This window comes from Passer domesticus, chromosome 27, assembly GCF_036417665.1.
Source record: "Passer domesticus isolate bPasDom1 chromosome 27, bPasDom1.hap1, whole genome shotgun sequence".
Lineage (NCBI taxonomy): Eukaryota > Metazoa > Chordata > Aves > Passeriformes > Passeridae > Passer > Passer domesticus.
In genome coordinates, this window is record NC_087500.1 from 3,204,242 (window position 1) to 3,220,281 (window position 16,040).

The window sequence follows — 16,040 nt, forward strand, 5'->3', positions numbered from 1 at the left end:
CAGCCAAACAGGCAGTGGCACTGGCCGTGCAGCCAGGAAAGGTGAAACCATTAATGCCATTAAACCCCTTCCTGCAAGGTCCTGTCCAGATCCCTGCCTTGTGCCCAGCACTGAGGGCCTGAGAGCCACAACCCACAGAGTCCTGGCCACGATCCAACAGCCCAACAGCCCCAGGGCTTGGTGCCAGTGCCCACCTCCACCCCAGCTTGTCCCTCCTGCCCTCCAGCTGGACATCCCCGTGCCCAGACAACACCCAGAGCCACGCTGGGCTGGTTTGTGGGCACAGCAAACATGGCAGAGACCAGCACCACCCCCAGGAGACGCTGCTGTAAGTTGTAAGAACAAGACACTCAAGAGCATTGGACCAGCACCATTTTCATTATTTTAACCTGAGATATGCACTACACAGCACTTGCTTCTACAGCAGAGGCACAGGATCCTCTCCTGATTTTCCTCTGGCAATAGACTCAAATTCAGGAACTAACAGATAATGTAGACTTCCATCTCACATCATGCTAGGAAAATCATGTTTCCCTCTTCAAGAGCACTATTTCAAAAGCAATGATAAAATGTGAAGTCACTGGACAACGGAAAATTGAGACAATTTCACAAAAAAGCTGAAAATCAGAGACAGAACAGTCAGCCTGGTGTCTCTGACCACATCTCCTCACCATCCTGCACCATTAAACCCTGCTCATATTTCGAAAACCATCATAGGTGAATGGGGGGAAGTTTGGCAAACAGGAGGCAGTTTTGGGCAAGCAGGCAAGAGGGTTGATTTCACATGCTGTAAAGTCCTGCTCGCTGGTGAAGAACACACCATCATGGGAGTATATAGAGGGGTCCAGGTCATAGTAGTTGTAGGGTCTCAGGAGAAAACCAACCGCGTTTCCCACGGTCACAGTGTTGGGAATATCCTCAGAGTGTGGAATGTGGAGGAAGCCAGCAGTTATCCAGGCAACCAGGTCCTAGGCAGGAAAGAGCCACAAGCCCAGGGTTACTTCAGAAGCTGCAGTGACCAAAATACACGTGGGGCAGTGGGGAGTGACAGAGGAGGAGGGGGACCCTGATGGGCACCAGCCAGCTGCATTCCCACACCAAGCTCCCCTCTCCTGGGAAAGCTCCTCCCTTCCCCAAAGACCTGCCACAGCCATGGCTGTAGATATCCACCCAGAGGAAGGACCCTTGCCTTGACCTCCATGGCCTCACTCTGGCCTCACAGAGATTTTCATGAGGTTTTGCCAGCATTTCTCCACAGGGGGAATATAGGAATGTGCCTTTTGTTGATGGAGTGAGGTGTTTTACCAGGGGCAGGAAGACCTCTTGCACCTGGATCGGTTTTTCTCTGTAAAGAGTTTGTTATTTTGCCTCTTATTAAAAACTTTTTGTTCCCAACACTACCACAGAAGCCATCCTGCTGATTTTATGCCTTCTAAGGTAGCTGAGCTATCTTGGGTGTCAAATAGATCTCCAAGACCTTATGAGACCTGGCTTGAGGAGACCCATGTTTCAGGAGAAACAAACTTCTGCTCTGCTCACACTCTCTATGTTCTCTGACCAAAGTACCAAGCAGACACACAGAGAAGGGGATGCTCAAACCCACTTTTCTCTGGGCTGCTGCTCTCAAAGCTGGGCCCATTGTCCCAGGGGTGGTGCTGGAGTCTCCCTGCTCCTTGGGGCTCCCATTGAGCCTGGGCTGGGTGTTACATTCAGCCCAGGGACCCCAGCTCACCTGGTTGGTGATGGTCTCGTTGTTGATGAAGTCAGCAAAGGCCACAGTGGGTGTCCAGGGGTCGTTCTGGTTGTAGATGCTGGTGCTGGTGGGCTCCTCCTCCTTCCTCCGGGTGACAGCCAGCTGGTACCTGAGGACAAGAAAAGAGAGGGGAGCAGCCCCCCGAGGCAGGGCAGAGCTAAATCAGCTCCTGAAAGCCTGCAGAGCACAGGCCTGTACCATCAAGGGACATCCAGCAGTGCCTTCCCAGCTGGCAGGGCTGAGGGGGGCTCTGAGAACCTGCCATGCCAGCCACAACAGCCTGACCTTGCCCAGCTGATGGCCCTCTCCATGGAACTGGCCTCGGGGATGTGCTCCCCTGCAGAACTGGTGATCTGGATCCTGTAGCCACGCTGGTGGCCCCACTTGTTTTTGCTGTTGGCTGCAAAGAAGATGTATCTGGGCATCTTGGACTGGAGTCGGAAGGCAGCCTGGTCTTCTGTGTCCAGGACTGTCTTGGTGAGTCGTGGCCGCTCTATCTGCTGCTCTGGGCTCCAGGGAGCCCGTGCCATCTCAAAGGCCATGTCGTGGGCCACGAGGGAGTTTTTCACCCCTGTGGAGCCAAAACAAAGTCACTGAGGAGAGTGCCCACAGTGCCCTGCTCCCCAAGGACATCACAGTGCCTGCTCTCCCTGCTCTCCCCAGGCTCTGAGCACCAACCCTGTCCAGGAGCAGCTGCTGCTCTGCAGCTCCACGTGCCATGACAACACCCCACGTGTGAATCTAGGGCTGGACACTTGTCCAAGCTGGGCAGCACCTCTGCAGGAGAGGCTATGAGAGACAAGAGGGGACAAGGGATGTTCTTCCACCCCAGGACAGAAGAACAGGTTTGCCTCCCATGCAAGCACAGTGTCATTAACTAGAGCACGAGCTTGGTTACTGCTCATCCTGCACACTGGAGGCACCTGGAGCAGCCACTGCCAGGCTGTGACTGCACACAGGAGCAGGGGACCTCTCTGGGTCACTGTAGTGGCTCCACAACTCGGGCTCCAACACCCAAGTGTTCCTCAAGAGAAGAAGGGGAGGGATCTGCAGGAGCTCCCTGCACAGCCCCGAGCCCTCCTGCCTGAACAGGGCTCCCCTCTCACCACAGGAACAGTCTGAGATTTACACAGCTCTGCTCAGGAGGGCTGTGCAGCAGTCAGGGCTCAGCCTCTGTAAACAGAGGGGCGTTGAAGTCACAGAAAAGGATCTTGCCCCCAAACAGGAACTGTATTTTAGCACATTCTCGAGCCTTGCTTGCAGGAGGGAACCAGTACCAGCCCTGATTTTGACTGTAGCCACAGCAGCAGCACCTTTCAAGGCCACACAAACCCCTGCATCACAGAAGGACACCAAATGCTTGCTCTGGGGTTAGCTGCAGCTTGACCAGCACAGCTCTGAGGTTACTTTCCACACTGCAGAGACAGCCGGGATCCCTGGGGCTGTTCCTGTTCCCTGTCCCTGCATTTCTCTTTGGGCTGGTTCAGATGTAGCCACTGCCCACCAGCGACCTCTTTGGTCCTGTGCAGATGTAGAACATTTTCCCTCTGCCTTTGACAGAAGCTGTTTTCAACAACAGGCACCAGGTGTGGCCCCACTGTCCCCGGACTGCAGGAGCTGCCATCGCCTTCTGGGGGACTCAGAGGTGCCCCTGAGCATCCCTGCACTTCCAGGGTGGCTGCCAGCACTTCACTGTGAGCAGGGGGCTGCTCCTGGGCTCAAAACCCTGTGCAGACACCCACTGCCAGGCTGTGACTGCACACGGGAGCAGGGACCTCGCTGGGCTGCTGTAGCTGCTTCCAATTCAGGATCCGACACCCAAGTGTTTCCTCAAGGGAAGAAAGGGAGGGATCTGCAGGGGCTCAGCCCCACGGAGCACCAGGATATCTGCCCTGCTTTACACGGGGCAGTGAGACACTGGGAGGGTTTTCCCAGGGGACAAGGAGTGCCAGGAGCAGCAGCAGGGCTGTGAAAGCCAGCTCACTCTGTGCTCAGACAGGGCCAACTCCCGTCTGCCCAGCCTTGCCTATGGCAACACACACCGTGCCAGACGTGAGGCCTCAAGGAAACACAAACATTTTTCAGCTGCTACCTTTCATACTTTCCCTGAGCTGAACACAGAGCTCCCAGAAATTCCCACTGCTTTCCACTCAATGACCCTGACAGACTGTTTTATAGATCGAAAAATAATTTTGCAATGAAAGAAGAAGTTAGGAGAATAAAGAAGCAGAGTTCTGATGTGAGTTATTAGGGACTGTAAGGACAAGGAGGCAAACCCCAAAGCTCTGGGGCTTATCAGAACAATGGCAGACATTAAGAGAAGATCCAGACCTACCTCCCACATCCAAGTCCACCTTGTAGTTGACAAAATGGGTGTGTATGGTACCCAGGGTGTGCTCCCAAAGCCTATTCCCGTATCTCAGGCCATCCCCATGGAGAAAGGACGAGCTTGGGTACCCCGTGGCCTGCACCTTGCCCTCAAGGGCCCCGTTCTGGTAGAAGATGAAGTCCCACACGTAGTCATAGTTGCCCACGGTGCTGATGGAGCGAAGGACCAGAGCGGAGTTCACCAGCCCCCCGTAGTAGAGCGACTGCAAGTTGGAGTAGTGGCGCCTCAGAGGGGAGCCCAGGTTGTGCTCGAAGACGCAGAGCAAGGCCTTCCTCTTCTTGGGCCTCAGGCTGTCGGACAGAGAGTGCGTGTCCACGTAGGTGGCCAGGTAGGGGCAGTCCACCCCTGGCACCAGGGGCGAGGTGTAGCGGCCCAGGCCAAAGCTGCCGTCCATGTAGCGCGTGGACATTCCCCCAGGGCAGTTGGAGCCGTACACGGACAGTGCCTCCTGCACGCTGATCTCGTAGGCAACCCTCTCCCCCTTGTGTCGGATGTCAAACAGCCGCAGGCCCGTGCTCACGCTCATCCCAAAGGCAAAGCTCCAGCCCTGGAAGAGCACCCGGTTGCTCCTGACGCTGTAGCGGGGACCCTGCGGCTCGAACTGCAGCGGGAACAGCGTGGCCGCAGGCGCTCGAGGCTTCATGGATGAGAAATCCCCGTCCCACGGCGCTCTCCTCACCTTCTCCACGCTGACCCGGCCCTGCACGTAGGCACTCTCCAGCTGCTCCATGTCCCTGTAGTACTGCCCGTTGTAGAACACCCTGCTCACCGCCCACTGCGACATGTCCAGGCTGCTGTGGTCCACCAGCACCTCCAGCCCCACGGGGTGCACAAAGAATCCACTCACGTTCTGAAACAGGACGAACCAGGTGACCCGATCCCCGGACTGGAATCCACGGGGAGCAGCCGTCACCACGGCGAGATTGGCTCCGTCGTACTCCAGTACTTGTTGCATGAAAGCTGGAGCTGAGGGGAACACCTGGCTCTTCAGAAACCCTCCAATCTGCTTGTACTCCACAGCCAGCGTGGGTCTGCGGTGGTAGGGCACCTTCCCCCCGTACTTCTGCACCGTCACGTCCCGGTGGTACGCCGGCCTGGGCAGCGGCCCCACCACGTACTCCGTGATGTTGGGCTCTGCCTGCTGCCCAAAGTACAGCACGGCCAGAGCCTCCCGGGGGGGACGGGCCCCGCCGCCGTCCAGGAACCGCAGCACCTCGGCCTTGGCGGGCACCTGCAGATCCACCCAGGCGATGCAGTTCTCCGAGGGCTTGGCACGCGACGCCTCCACCAGCGGCACCCCGAGGTGGCCCTGCAGGTACAGCACCACCTGCGACATCTCCTCAGCTGTCAGGTCAGCAAACACCAGGCTCTGCCCATCCTCCACGTCCTCCTGCTCCGGGGGAAGGTGCTGGCAGGTTCTGGGGGTCCTTTCTCTGGTCAGCAACACGCAGACCAGAGCGAAGATGGTGGCTAATGCCAGACCAAGGAGGACGAGCACGGTTTTCAGGTTCATGCCTGCGGTTGGTCCAGCAGCATTCAGAGACTTTCAGAACAGGCTTTCCAGCTCCTGCCTCTGTCAGTGTATGCTGCACTGGATGGATTAACACAGAAAGTACAAAAGACTGGGAGAGGCTAGGGGAGGAGATCTGAAACCCTTGGTGACCAGAAAGGGCAGATCTCTCAGCTGCAGCCTCTTTGGTCCTCCTTCACGGCAGTGCCCTGAAAGAACTTGTGGAGATGTAGGGTCAGTGACTCAGACAAGTTCCACATAATTCCGTTACTTTTTCAGTCCAGCCTGCTTTCCTGAGGCTGCCTGTAAAAACGGAGGTTCTGCAGTCAGCCTGTGGTGGCTGTGACCACTGTGAGGCTCTGACAAGCTGGGAATTGTTGCCACACTGTACAATTTCACCTCTTTACAACTCACCGCTTTTCCTTGTTTATCAGGCTGCTTCCTTGTAAACATTCTCCCTGGCAACACCATTCCAAGCTTGGAGTTACTTTTTATTTAATTTTTTACAGTCTTCCACATGGAAGCCTTTGCTGAAAACACATCCTTCTGTGTAGCAGCAGAAAAACTTTGGCAGGCATGGAGATGTAGTTCAGGATGAGAATCAGGCCCCCAGCGTGCTGTGAACAACCAGCTCTTAGTTTGCACCTCAGAACAGCTCTGAGCCAATTAATCCCCAGCACTGCACTGCCACAGGATCATCCAGCCTTTGTCTCTGCCTCCAGCTCACAGACAAACCGAGGCACAGCTTCCAAGAGGTTCCCTCAAGGAGAGAAGGACCCTGAACCCACACCTGGCAGTGCCTGCTGTCAGTGCTGCCAAGCCACGGTGCCCAGGTGGGCACCACAGCTGCTCTGTGCCACCCCAAGGACAGTCCCTGCTGGCCCCAGTGCTGCTCCCAGCCCTGGCAGAGCAAGGCAGCCAGGACCTGGTGCTCCCTCCTGCCACGCAGCAGATGCTCGGGGTAGACAAGACTCACCACCTTGGCTGCAGTCCCGGAGCTGGTGCTGAGCAGGACAAGGCATCCAAGAGAACCATGGCTGGAGATTCAACCCAACATTTCCACTCCTGCTGCCAGCCTCACCTCACCTCACCCTCCTCTTCCTTGCATCATTTCCCTGATGGGAGACAGCGCCCACCAGCCCCTGGTTCTTCCTCTGCAGCAGATCCTGCCTGGGGCTCAGCCCCTCTGTGCTCCCCTGTGCTCAGACACCAGGCTGGGAGGCAGGCCACGTTGCTGTGGGACACACTCCATCATCCTCAGCACCACTGGCAGCCTGAGCCTTGCTCAGGGCAGCTGTGAGGCCAGGGACACACTCACCCTGTCTGTGCCAGCACACAGGCTCTGCCTCACCAGCCAGGAGAGCTGAGCCACAGCACTGCTGCATGCAGCAAAGGGCTCACTGCAGCACAGACACAGCACGGGCAGGGACAGCACAGAGAAAACAGAGCTGTGGCTGCATGGGACACAGCAGCCACAGGTGGCAGAAATACCTGCTCTCATCAGCTCCCAGCAGCACAATCAAATGCCTCTGGGTAACCCCAAACAAGGCAAAGCAGCACTGACTTCCTAGTCAGTCAGGTCTCAAGGATTACCTGAGGTTAGGCTTGGAAGAAAAATTCCCTTTTGGTTTTGGCCTCGAACATGGTGCCCATTTCACTTGGAGCACAGAGCAGCAGCTCTGCTGTCCCAGGTCAGGTCTGGAGCACAGAGCAGCAGCTCTGCTGTCCTGGGTCAGGTCTGGAGCACACACAGCAGCTCTGCTGTCCTGGGTCAGGTCTGGAGCACACACAGCAGCTCTGCTGTCCTGGGTCAGGTCTGGAGCACACACAGCAGCTCTGCTGTCCTGGGTCAGGTCTGGAGCACAGAGCAGCAGCTCTGCTGTCCTGGGTCAGGTCTGGAGCACACACAGCAGCTCTGCTGTCCTGGGTCAGGTCTGGAGCACAGCCAGGACATACCTGCTGCCTCCCAGGAATGGGACAAGTGTTCTCCTGGCACACACACCAGCATAGCCAAGGTGAGGTTGCAGCAGAACCTCCATGGCTCCAGGACAAAGCTCATGTGGATCTTTCCTTTGAGAAGCACAAAGAGATTGTTCAGGTTTGACTTTGCCCCTTGGGTTTGCATCTGCAGCTCCTCAAAGCCACGGCACAGGCTGCAATTACAGAAGGGCCCTTTCCAAGCAGCACAGCAGTAGTTTAGGAAAACTCCACAGGCCTTCCTGCCCCACAAATCACAACTCAACCCTGCAGCTGGGCTGAGAGAGATCCAGAAATAGACTGTGGGAACACTCCTGGTTCTCTGCACGTTGGGGGCTTGGAAAGAAAGAGAAAACCCTAATCTGTACTGACATCCCCATGACAAACCAACCACAGCACACACCCCAGGGCTGCTGGACAAGGATGGCAGCTTTCTGCCCCACTGCAGAGCCTGTGCCATGGAGGCCTTGTCTGATAACAGGTTTTTTAGTCCTGTCTGTTTCTGCTGGACTTTTCCAGCTCTGGTTTAAAGCTGTTTCAGAATAAACAAAACAGCCCTAAATCCACCTTCATCTTGCAGTAGGAATTTGAGGAAGCAGAGTAATTAACTAAGTCTGCAGAGCCAGAACCCGTGTCAATAGCTGCCTGATGGAAAGCAGTGAGGGATCTTTGGGGGCCACACACACCATGGAATTGCTCATGTGCCCTCTCCAAAAGGAGCCTGCAGCAGCTTAAAGCTAACCTAGAATTAAAGAAATTGCACGTCTCTGTAATAACAGCAGCAACTTATAACTTGTAACTTCTCCCTAACTTGTTTATGACCTGCTCAGTGCACGTACTGCTTCCCACATGCCAGTCCCCAGTGTGATCAGCCCATCACTGACCCACACCCCATGGAGAATTCACATCCTACCCACATTTTATTTTGGCTGCGTGGTGGCTTTTAGGCACTGCCCATCTTTTATTTGCTAAATTACCCACGTTCCCCAGACAGCAAGGGAGATGGGAGTGCTGTTTTCCACGCACACAGAAAGGTAGAGGTGGCAAAAAATAGCATCTGAAATTTACTGAAACCCAAACCAGACAGGTTTTGGCTTGGGGAAACTCGGAGACAGTAACTGTGACAGCTGGGGAAAGGGCACAGGAGGAACACCCCTGCCAACACTCCCAACACCAGCAAGGCTTGAGCAAGCCCCAAACCAGAGCTCAGACTTCAGAAAGCTCTCAATGCCTCACCTCATGGGGTCAGCTTATGCAAAGCACAACAGTGGGACCTGCCTGACCCTTGCTCCATTCCAGCTGTGCTGCTGGCAGTGCCTGTGCCTGCACACAGCTGCTGAGCCATTATTCTCCTCCCCTGCACTTAAGCTGGGATGTTTCAAGGACTGGTGAAGCAGAGCCCTGACTGCACACAGCAACTGCTCCTAGAAAACAAACCCTCCCCTGCTCCCCCAGAGGAACCCCACTCCCTGCCAGCACCTGCCAAGGCAATTGTCCTGGATGCTCCATCCTCCCATGGGATGCTGGCACTGGCTCCCTGGGAGTGCAGATTTTTTCACTGGGGTGAGGAGGAGCCCCTCGTGCTGCACCACACCAAGTCCTGCCAGCAAGTCCTTCCTTTGGGCTCTGCTCCAGCTGCCTTGGCCCCGAGCTCTGTGTGCAGCTGGGTCAGGCACCTGCAGGGCTTTCCCACACTGCAGGAACTTCCCTGCACAAGTGGCTGCTCCTGTTCCTGGGCAGCCAGAGGTGCCACAGCCAGAACTCCAGTCTGCAGCTGCTGCCAGGACCAGTCAGACTCTGCTGGGCAGTACCATGACCAGGACAGGCAAACCCCAAAGAGGCATTGAGCCCTGGACCCTCTGCTGGCTCAGAGGGGGGCAGGACACTCAGGAGAGCCTGGAGTGCCCCTCGAGAGGCCTCTGTGCCCCAGCACGCAGGGAAGGAGGAACAGGATGATGCCAGAAGAGCAGAGGGCACTGTGGCTGGGGACTGCAGGGCAGCTGCCTCTCCTTGGGTACCACACACAGGGAGCAGCCAGGAGCAAGAGGTGTGTGCCCCACAGAGACACCTGCCTGGCAGAGAAACCCTGGAGCAACTGCAGGCTCAGAGAAACACCACATCTGTCTGAACTGGGACAGCCCAAGTCCCACTCTGGGCTGAGATGGGACAGATTCCATCAATCCCAAGCCCATGGGCAAAATCATGCCCAACGTGAGGCATGCTGATGGAACAGAAACAACCTACACAGCAGGTTAGTTTATAATGAAGAGGGATGAGGAGAATGAAGGGAAGGAGCAACTGAGTGTGAGAAAGGCAGAACTAGAACTGGACACTAAAACTGCACGGCCTAAGAGCCCAGCATCACACACAAGGGGCTGCCTTGAAAGAATTCCAAGTACCTTATTTTAATTTCTTGACATGGTAAAAGTTTACATAGGTTCATCTCGCAAAGAAAGCTGAACAAATGAAAAGGAATCAATACAAAGAAACACAAGGGGAAGTGCTGCTCCCAGGCAGCAGCTCAACGCAGTTGGTTTGTTACTGAATATTTATTAGCGGGAAGACTAAGAGTTGACTTACTACAAACAACAACAGAAGAGTCTATAGCAGGGGCCAGCAGCCCGCCACACTCTGGGCAAATCCCTGGGAAACCAGCAAGAGACAACATGGCTCTTAGATGTGGAAGCAGAGGAAAAAAAAAAAACAAACCAACTAAAAACAAAGTAAAAAAAAAATTTTGTCACTGTTGTTACAATGAGATTAACACAACTCTTAAGGCTACTGCACAATAAGAATATACAGGTGTAACAGCGAGACCTGGGAAACAGCAAGGTTCCTGAAACAAATGATTTAACGTTCCCTGATTAGGGGACTTAAGTAGAAATACTATAAATAAGAAAAATTTTGAAGCCTGCAGCGTTATGGGCCCACTTGCCACACACAAAAACTGACGCAATACAACCAGTCATTTCCAGAGGGGTTTGTAATGGACCACGAAATGTTCTGGCAGCTTAGAGGAGTCACGAGGCACGGGAGCGTGCCCTTTGCAGGGGAAAAACTGCAAGGTCTGCAAGGTACCAGGTGGGTATCAGCCACCCTCACCATCAAGCACCAGCTGTGGCAGCCAGCCTGCTCTGCCCAGGCACCAGGAAGCACTGCCAGGGACACGGGGACTCAGTCTGATCACATGCAGAGATATTTTAGGACTTTAGCATCAGATCTCCAGCCCCTCCCTTCCCTCAGCCCAAGGAAAAGCAACCCATGCTCAAGGGGCAACTGGGATGTATGTGAGAGAACATTGGTTTTAGCCAAGAAAGTGGCTCTAGTCAAATGGCAGAAGCCACCTGAGCTCATGACAGCCAGGACAGCACCAGCTCTAGTTCCAAGCATTTGCCTCATGCTCTGCACTGATCCAGACAGAACTGGTGAGGCAGAGACCTGTGGGGCAGGCTCTGCTGAGCCAGGAGAGCGCCACACAGGGAGTGCAGATGGCTCAGGGGCACTAGAGCACAGCTGCCAAGGGGCAGGGTCCCTGGTCAGTGCAGAGCTGGTGGCAGGGGGGCCTGGCCACAGCCAGCAGTGGGGAGAGCTTCCCTGCTGTGGCACTGCCAGGCTGCCCTTGTGCTGGGCTGTTTGCCCTGCTCCAGAAACCCCAGTGCAGCCACCAGACAAGAGATGGGACAGGACAAGGGCTTGGTCTATAGTGTTGTTCCCACTCAGGTGGGAAGCAAGGCATGAAGGAATGTCCCTGCCTGGCTGCTGCAGCCTCTGGGATGTCCAGTGCAGCATGGCCTCTACTACCAGCGACTAGAGGAAGAGGGAGAGCTCCTGAGACCTGAACAAAACCAATCACAAAACTAGGCAAGAATTTCTTTAGAGTTTAACTAAGAATGCAATACTATTTCCAGCCAGTTTCCCATCTCGATAGTCACGTAACAAACCAAGGCAATGACGGTCTTTAGTTGACTGAACAGTTCTCAAGTTCAAACGTTGACACTTAATAGAGGGTCTCAGCATTGCTGCTCCGAGGCCTCTTGATCTTCTCAATGTTTTTAAGGATCATGTCATGCAAAGTGACCTGCAAAAAGGAAGAACAGGACTCAGACAGGAAGCCATAAGCAGTGGTTACCACAGCAGCACCACCCTCAACCCCTCTGTGCAACCACACACCAGGTTAAGGCAAGGGCTTCCCTCAGCCAGACCTTACAGAAGCCACTACATGCAATACCAAAAACATTCATTCAGAAACCCTAGGATTGGCTTGTACTGTATCAAGAGCTCAGGAACAGATTTCCACAGAGGGGACAGGAATATTTTGCACTAGGGCCCTGTGAACACTGCTGGGAACATCTGCATCTCCAGGAGAGGGTGGAGAAGCACTTCGCTGGAGCCAAAGTGGGAAGCAGGCAGGCTTCCCCCAGGAGTGGCCGTGCTCAGGGGGAAAGGGGAGAGGAGCAGCAGCAGGAGCACAGTGTGAGCTGTGTGTTTTCACTCACATATTGGTTTCTCAGCTCTGAAATGATGAGGCGCAGACTAATGTACTCCTTCTCGTCGATCTCCGTCACGGTGCGGCGATAATCCTCCTGCAGACAGGGGGGCACACGGGGCTCAGCCCAGCCTCAAAAGCACCCCCACCTTCAGCTCAGTCCTTGCGTGATCCCCCCGCCTCTTCCCCCAGCACCCTCAGCTCAGAAAGGACAGTGACAAAGCAGCTCAGAGTGCCAGCATCATCTAAGTCCCCGCCATGTACATCTCCGGGTCCCCGCTGACTCACCACATGAGGGTACTTGGCTATTTTGGAAACCAGCTTTGCTCTTGTGATATAGTATCTGGCAGGAAAAGAGAAAGAGATTGAAGCTCAGATAAACAACCAGGATTGTTTTCAGGTCCAAGCTGCCCTGTAAAAACAGCTGGAGGACCTTTCCCAAACACATTCCTCCTCCAAGGAGATCCCAAAAAAGAAGTCTGTTCTTGCATGCCTACCTAGAAATCTGGTCCAGGTAAGATGCTGCCTCACTCTCCACAGTCCGAAGTTCAGCAACTGTTTCTTCCTGCAGGGGAGACAAGGAAGCTGTGAGCTGCAGTAGGCTGCAGGTGGCCTTCAAGGCTCAGGAAGCACTGTCTCAGCAGCACCACATCAAGTTCAGGTCTGGGTTTTAAAATCTCAGCCACCCCCACAACTGCAGCTCCTGGATATCATGAGCTGAAAGATTCAGAGGAAGCCCAGAGATCCAAGTCTGGAGCACAGATTAGTGCCTCACCTGAATAGAAACACCAAAGTTGTTCCCATCCTCTATCCTGGGAATGAGAAGCTGCACCCACATTTTGACCTGCAGTGGAGAGATCACAGCACTGACCAATGCCATCATCTTGCACAAAGATTTCTCTCAGGAATGTCAGCAAAAGCTCCCAGGACCCTGCCTTTGCCACACAGCTCATGAAGAGCTGCTGCAGGTCCTTTATGCACTTCCAAGATCACTTCCCACATGGCTGGGATGCCATGCAAGCCAGCACAGGCTCAGCTTCCCATGGGAAGCTCTCCTCACCATGCCACAGCAGCTCTTGGCAGGAATCTGTGCCTGGGCAAAAGAAGGGCAAGGCAAAGCCTCACGAGGCCTGACAACAGACATCCTTCTCCTTCAGGTGAACCACAGAGCTCCCCAAGGGTTTCACCTGCCTGTCAGACAGGACAAAGCCCTGCCTTTCCTCCTCTGCAGCCCAGAGGAACTGCTCCTTCCACAGCCCCACCTCTCCAGGGTAACACCACCCCTCTGCCTCCCCTTGCTCCAGGCCCACACCCACCGTATTGCACTTCTCAATGAGCAGCCTGATCTCTGGTTTCACTTTCTCAATGATGTCCACCAGCTGCTGGTTGCTCTTCAGCATCCCATTGGGCATCACAAACACTTTGGTACCTGTGGCAGAGACAAACCCCATTGTCAGGGACTCACAGCTGCACCAGGGCTGGCCTGAGGGGCCACCTGAGCCTCCCTCATCTCCCACAAGGCCAGAAAGGGACTGAGCCAGGCTTTGGCCACCTGTGGGGAAGGGGAGAGGGACAGGGGACAAGCAGTGAGCACAAGGGAAGGGAAAGAGAGAACCCAGAGCAGGATGAGACTGAAGAGCTCGAGGATGCTGAGCACAAAGGGTTTTCCTGGTGCACAAGAAGTTTCTGTCTCAGCTTAGTGCAAAGCCTGGAATGTTCTTCCAGACAAAGAGAGGAACTGCACAGGGCCACCAGGAGATCAGCTGCCTCTGTCAGCAGGCCAAGGTCCAGCCAAGTACTACTTATGTCTATCAGAGAAGTACTAATTATGCTTCTAAGAGCTGGAACCTCAATCCTCCACATCAAAACATCTGTAGATCAGGCTCTGGCCTGCAAGAGCAGCAGCTGCTGGCAGGGCAGGGCACGTGGGGCTTGCACAGTTTGCATCTCCAAGGCTCAGTGCAGCAGTCCAGGGGGCAGGCAGCAATACAAGGGACTTGGGGAGCCTTACCCTGAAAGGTCTCTTCGTGGTCTTCCAGCTTCCTCTTTTTCATATTTGGCTAAAATATACAAAATGTTTTATTCACAAACTAGTTGTAAGCTGTAAAAAAGTTGCAAAGGAAAAAAAAAAGAAAACTTAAAGCCCTGCCAAGAGAACAATAGTTCCTGGTTTCCAGGCACTCTTCCTTAAATCCCAGGAAGGGCTGCAGAGCAGTGTTACCTCCAGGCTTGAGAGATCAATCTCTGACAACCCCTGGGCCAAAGCTTGCTATTAAATAAGAACATCCTACCCCAGCACAGAGCAAACCAGGCAGTTTGAACAGGGGTTGGGATCCCAGCCAAGTAACCTTACCCCATCCAGCCCATCGTGGCTGTTGGTGAGAAGAATTGGGTCAGGCACTGGGAGGTTCATGTCCGAATGGATCTGAGTGAGATCATGAATATTCAGGATGGGCTCCTGCAGAGCAAAGCAGATTTGTTACTTGATCACGAGCTAACAAATTCTGCCACACCAAACACAACGAGACGAAAGATTCAAGGCTCCTTCTTGTCCAAAATTGGGATGAGTGGAGCTAAAAGGTCTGGCAATAGGCCCCAGCAGTGCCAGGAAGAGCCCACTGGGGAGAAAGATAAATGTGAGAGACGACACAAAGCAAACTGCACAAGGCAGCACCCCTCCAGAGCCAGCAGCACTGCAGCTGCTGCCTTGTGTCCCTGCAGCAAGGGGAAATGCACAGAAAACACCCCTGGAGAGACCTGCCACTGCACTTCCAAAATGCAGCTGGAAGTGCAAAAGGACACACAGCACAGGGCACACCCTACCTTCAGGAATCCATCGAGTTCTAACAGCTTCTTTGGGAAAAAGTTTGCTACGAGGTCTTCAGCCTAAGAAAGAAAGAAAGAACAAACAGTGATGAGGAAAGCCACGTGGCTCCCACCAGCAGGGAAATCATCTGTGCACAAGCAGGAAACAAAGAGAACCCAGTGCTTCCTGCTGCCAGCACCAAACAAAGCCCAGGTGAGGAGAAAGCCACGAGGCTCACTGCAGTGGTGAGGGCACCAGCTGGGTGTTGCTGGCTGTTGCTAAGCTGCCAGGGCAGGCGCAGCCCACAACCGAGTGTGTCAGAAAGATAAGGCCAAAAAAAACCCTCCTTCCTGCCCGAGCCGTGGCACTCACCTCACTCGTGATCCGCTCCCTGAAGGAGTCAACCTACAGAAGGAAACAGGGACGCGTCAGGGCCGCTCCGCACGGCGGGGCCCGGGGCGCACCGCGCTCCCGTTCTCCCGGGGGAGCGGGAGGAGCCCCGCCAGCACCGAGCGGGAGCTGCCCGCGGCGGCTCCGCCCGCCCGGCCCCGGCGAGCTGGAGACCGCGCAGCTCCGCCGGGGGAAGGATCCCCGGGGGGAAGGAAGGATCCCCGGGGGGAAGGAAGGGTCCCCGGGCCGCCCCCGGCACACGGGCCCGGCCCAGCCCGGCCCCGGCCGCATCCCCGCCCCCGGCGCTGCAGGGCCGCGCGGGGGTGGAGACACCGGGGGCTCGCCGGGGCGGGCGGGCCGCGCTCGGCGGCCGGGGCGGAACGGCCGGGAGGCACCGCGGGGCGGCCCCAAGCCCGCCCCGCCCCGGGCCGGCGGCAGCAGGAGCGGGGCCGGGCGAGGCCGGGCGGGGCGGGGGCGGGCGCACCTTGAGCTTCACCTCCGGGTCCACCTTGAGCAGCGAGGCCATGGCGGGTCCGGTGCTCGGGGCCGCTCCGCTTCCCCGGGCCCACGCCGGAAGTGACCTCACGCCGCGCGCCCGCCAATGCCGCGCGCGCCCGCCGCCCGCGTGACCGCGCCCCGCCGCCGCGCACGCGCACGCGCCGCCGGGCCCTGTCCGCTCGCGGCGCCGCCCGGGGCGGGGACGCAGAAAATGGCGGGGGGGGGCCCCGG

General features: G+C 55.7%; 2 protein-coding genes across 2 annotated transcripts; both read right to left on the minus strand.

The window, feature by feature from the left end:
- Positions 1–38: 38 nt before the first annotated feature.
- LOC135286586 (amine oxidase [copper-containing] 3-like) lies at positions 39–7,481 on the minus strand. Its single transcript, XM_064399656.1, has 4 exons — positions 4,089–7,481; positions 2,039–2,324; positions 1,733–1,862; positions 39–968 (listed from the first exon to the last, which is right to left on the minus strand). Exons 1-4 carry the CDS (start codon positions 5,653–5,655, stop codon positions 684–686), a joined length of 2,268 nt encoding a protein of 755 aa, XP_064255726.1. The 5' UTR covers positions 5,656–7,481; the 3' UTR covers positions 39–683.
- Positions 7,482–10,159: 2,678 nt separating this feature from the next.
- PSME3 (proteasome activator subunit 3) lies at positions 10,160–15,931 on the minus strand. Its single transcript, XM_064399660.1, has 11 exons — positions 15,796–15,931; positions 15,294–15,326; positions 14,939–15,001; positions 14,469–14,573; positions 14,127–14,175; positions 13,432–13,544; positions 12,891–12,959; positions 12,613–12,680; positions 12,404–12,458; positions 12,126–12,212; positions 10,160–11,707 (listed from the first exon to the last, which is right to left on the minus strand). Exons 1-11 carry the CDS (start codon positions 15,835–15,837, stop codon positions 11,627–11,629), a joined length of 765 nt encoding a protein of 254 aa, XP_064255730.1. The 5' UTR covers positions 15,838–15,931; the 3' UTR covers positions 10,160–11,626.
- Between the last annotated feature and the right edge of the window lie 109 nt (positions 15,932–16,040).

Coding starts and splice junctions, on each gene's coding strand:
- LOC135286586 (XM_064399656.1), bottom strand. CDS start 5,655: ATGAACCTGAAAACCGTGCTCGTCCTCCTTGGTCTGGCATTAGCCACC. Junction 2,325..4,088: donor GGTGGACTTGGATGTGGGAG/GTAGGTCTGGAT, acceptor TTGGCTCCACAG/GGGTGAAAAACTCCCTCGTG. Junction 1,863..2,038: donor AGGGCCATCAGCTGGGCAAG/GTCAGGCTGTTG, acceptor TCTTGTCCTCAG/GTACCAGCTGGCTGTCACCC.
- PSME3 (XM_064399660.1), bottom strand. CDS start 15,837: ATGGCCTCGCTGCTCAAGGTGGACCCGGAGGTGAAGCTCAAG. Junction 13,545..14,126: donor CCACGAAGAGACCTTTCAGG/GTAAGGCTCCCC, acceptor TCTCTGCCACAG/GTACCAAAGTGTTTGTGATG. Junction 12,213..12,403: donor TAGCCAAGTACCCTCATGTG/GTGAGTCAGCGG, acceptor CCCTGTCTGCAG/GAGGATTATCGCCGCACCGT.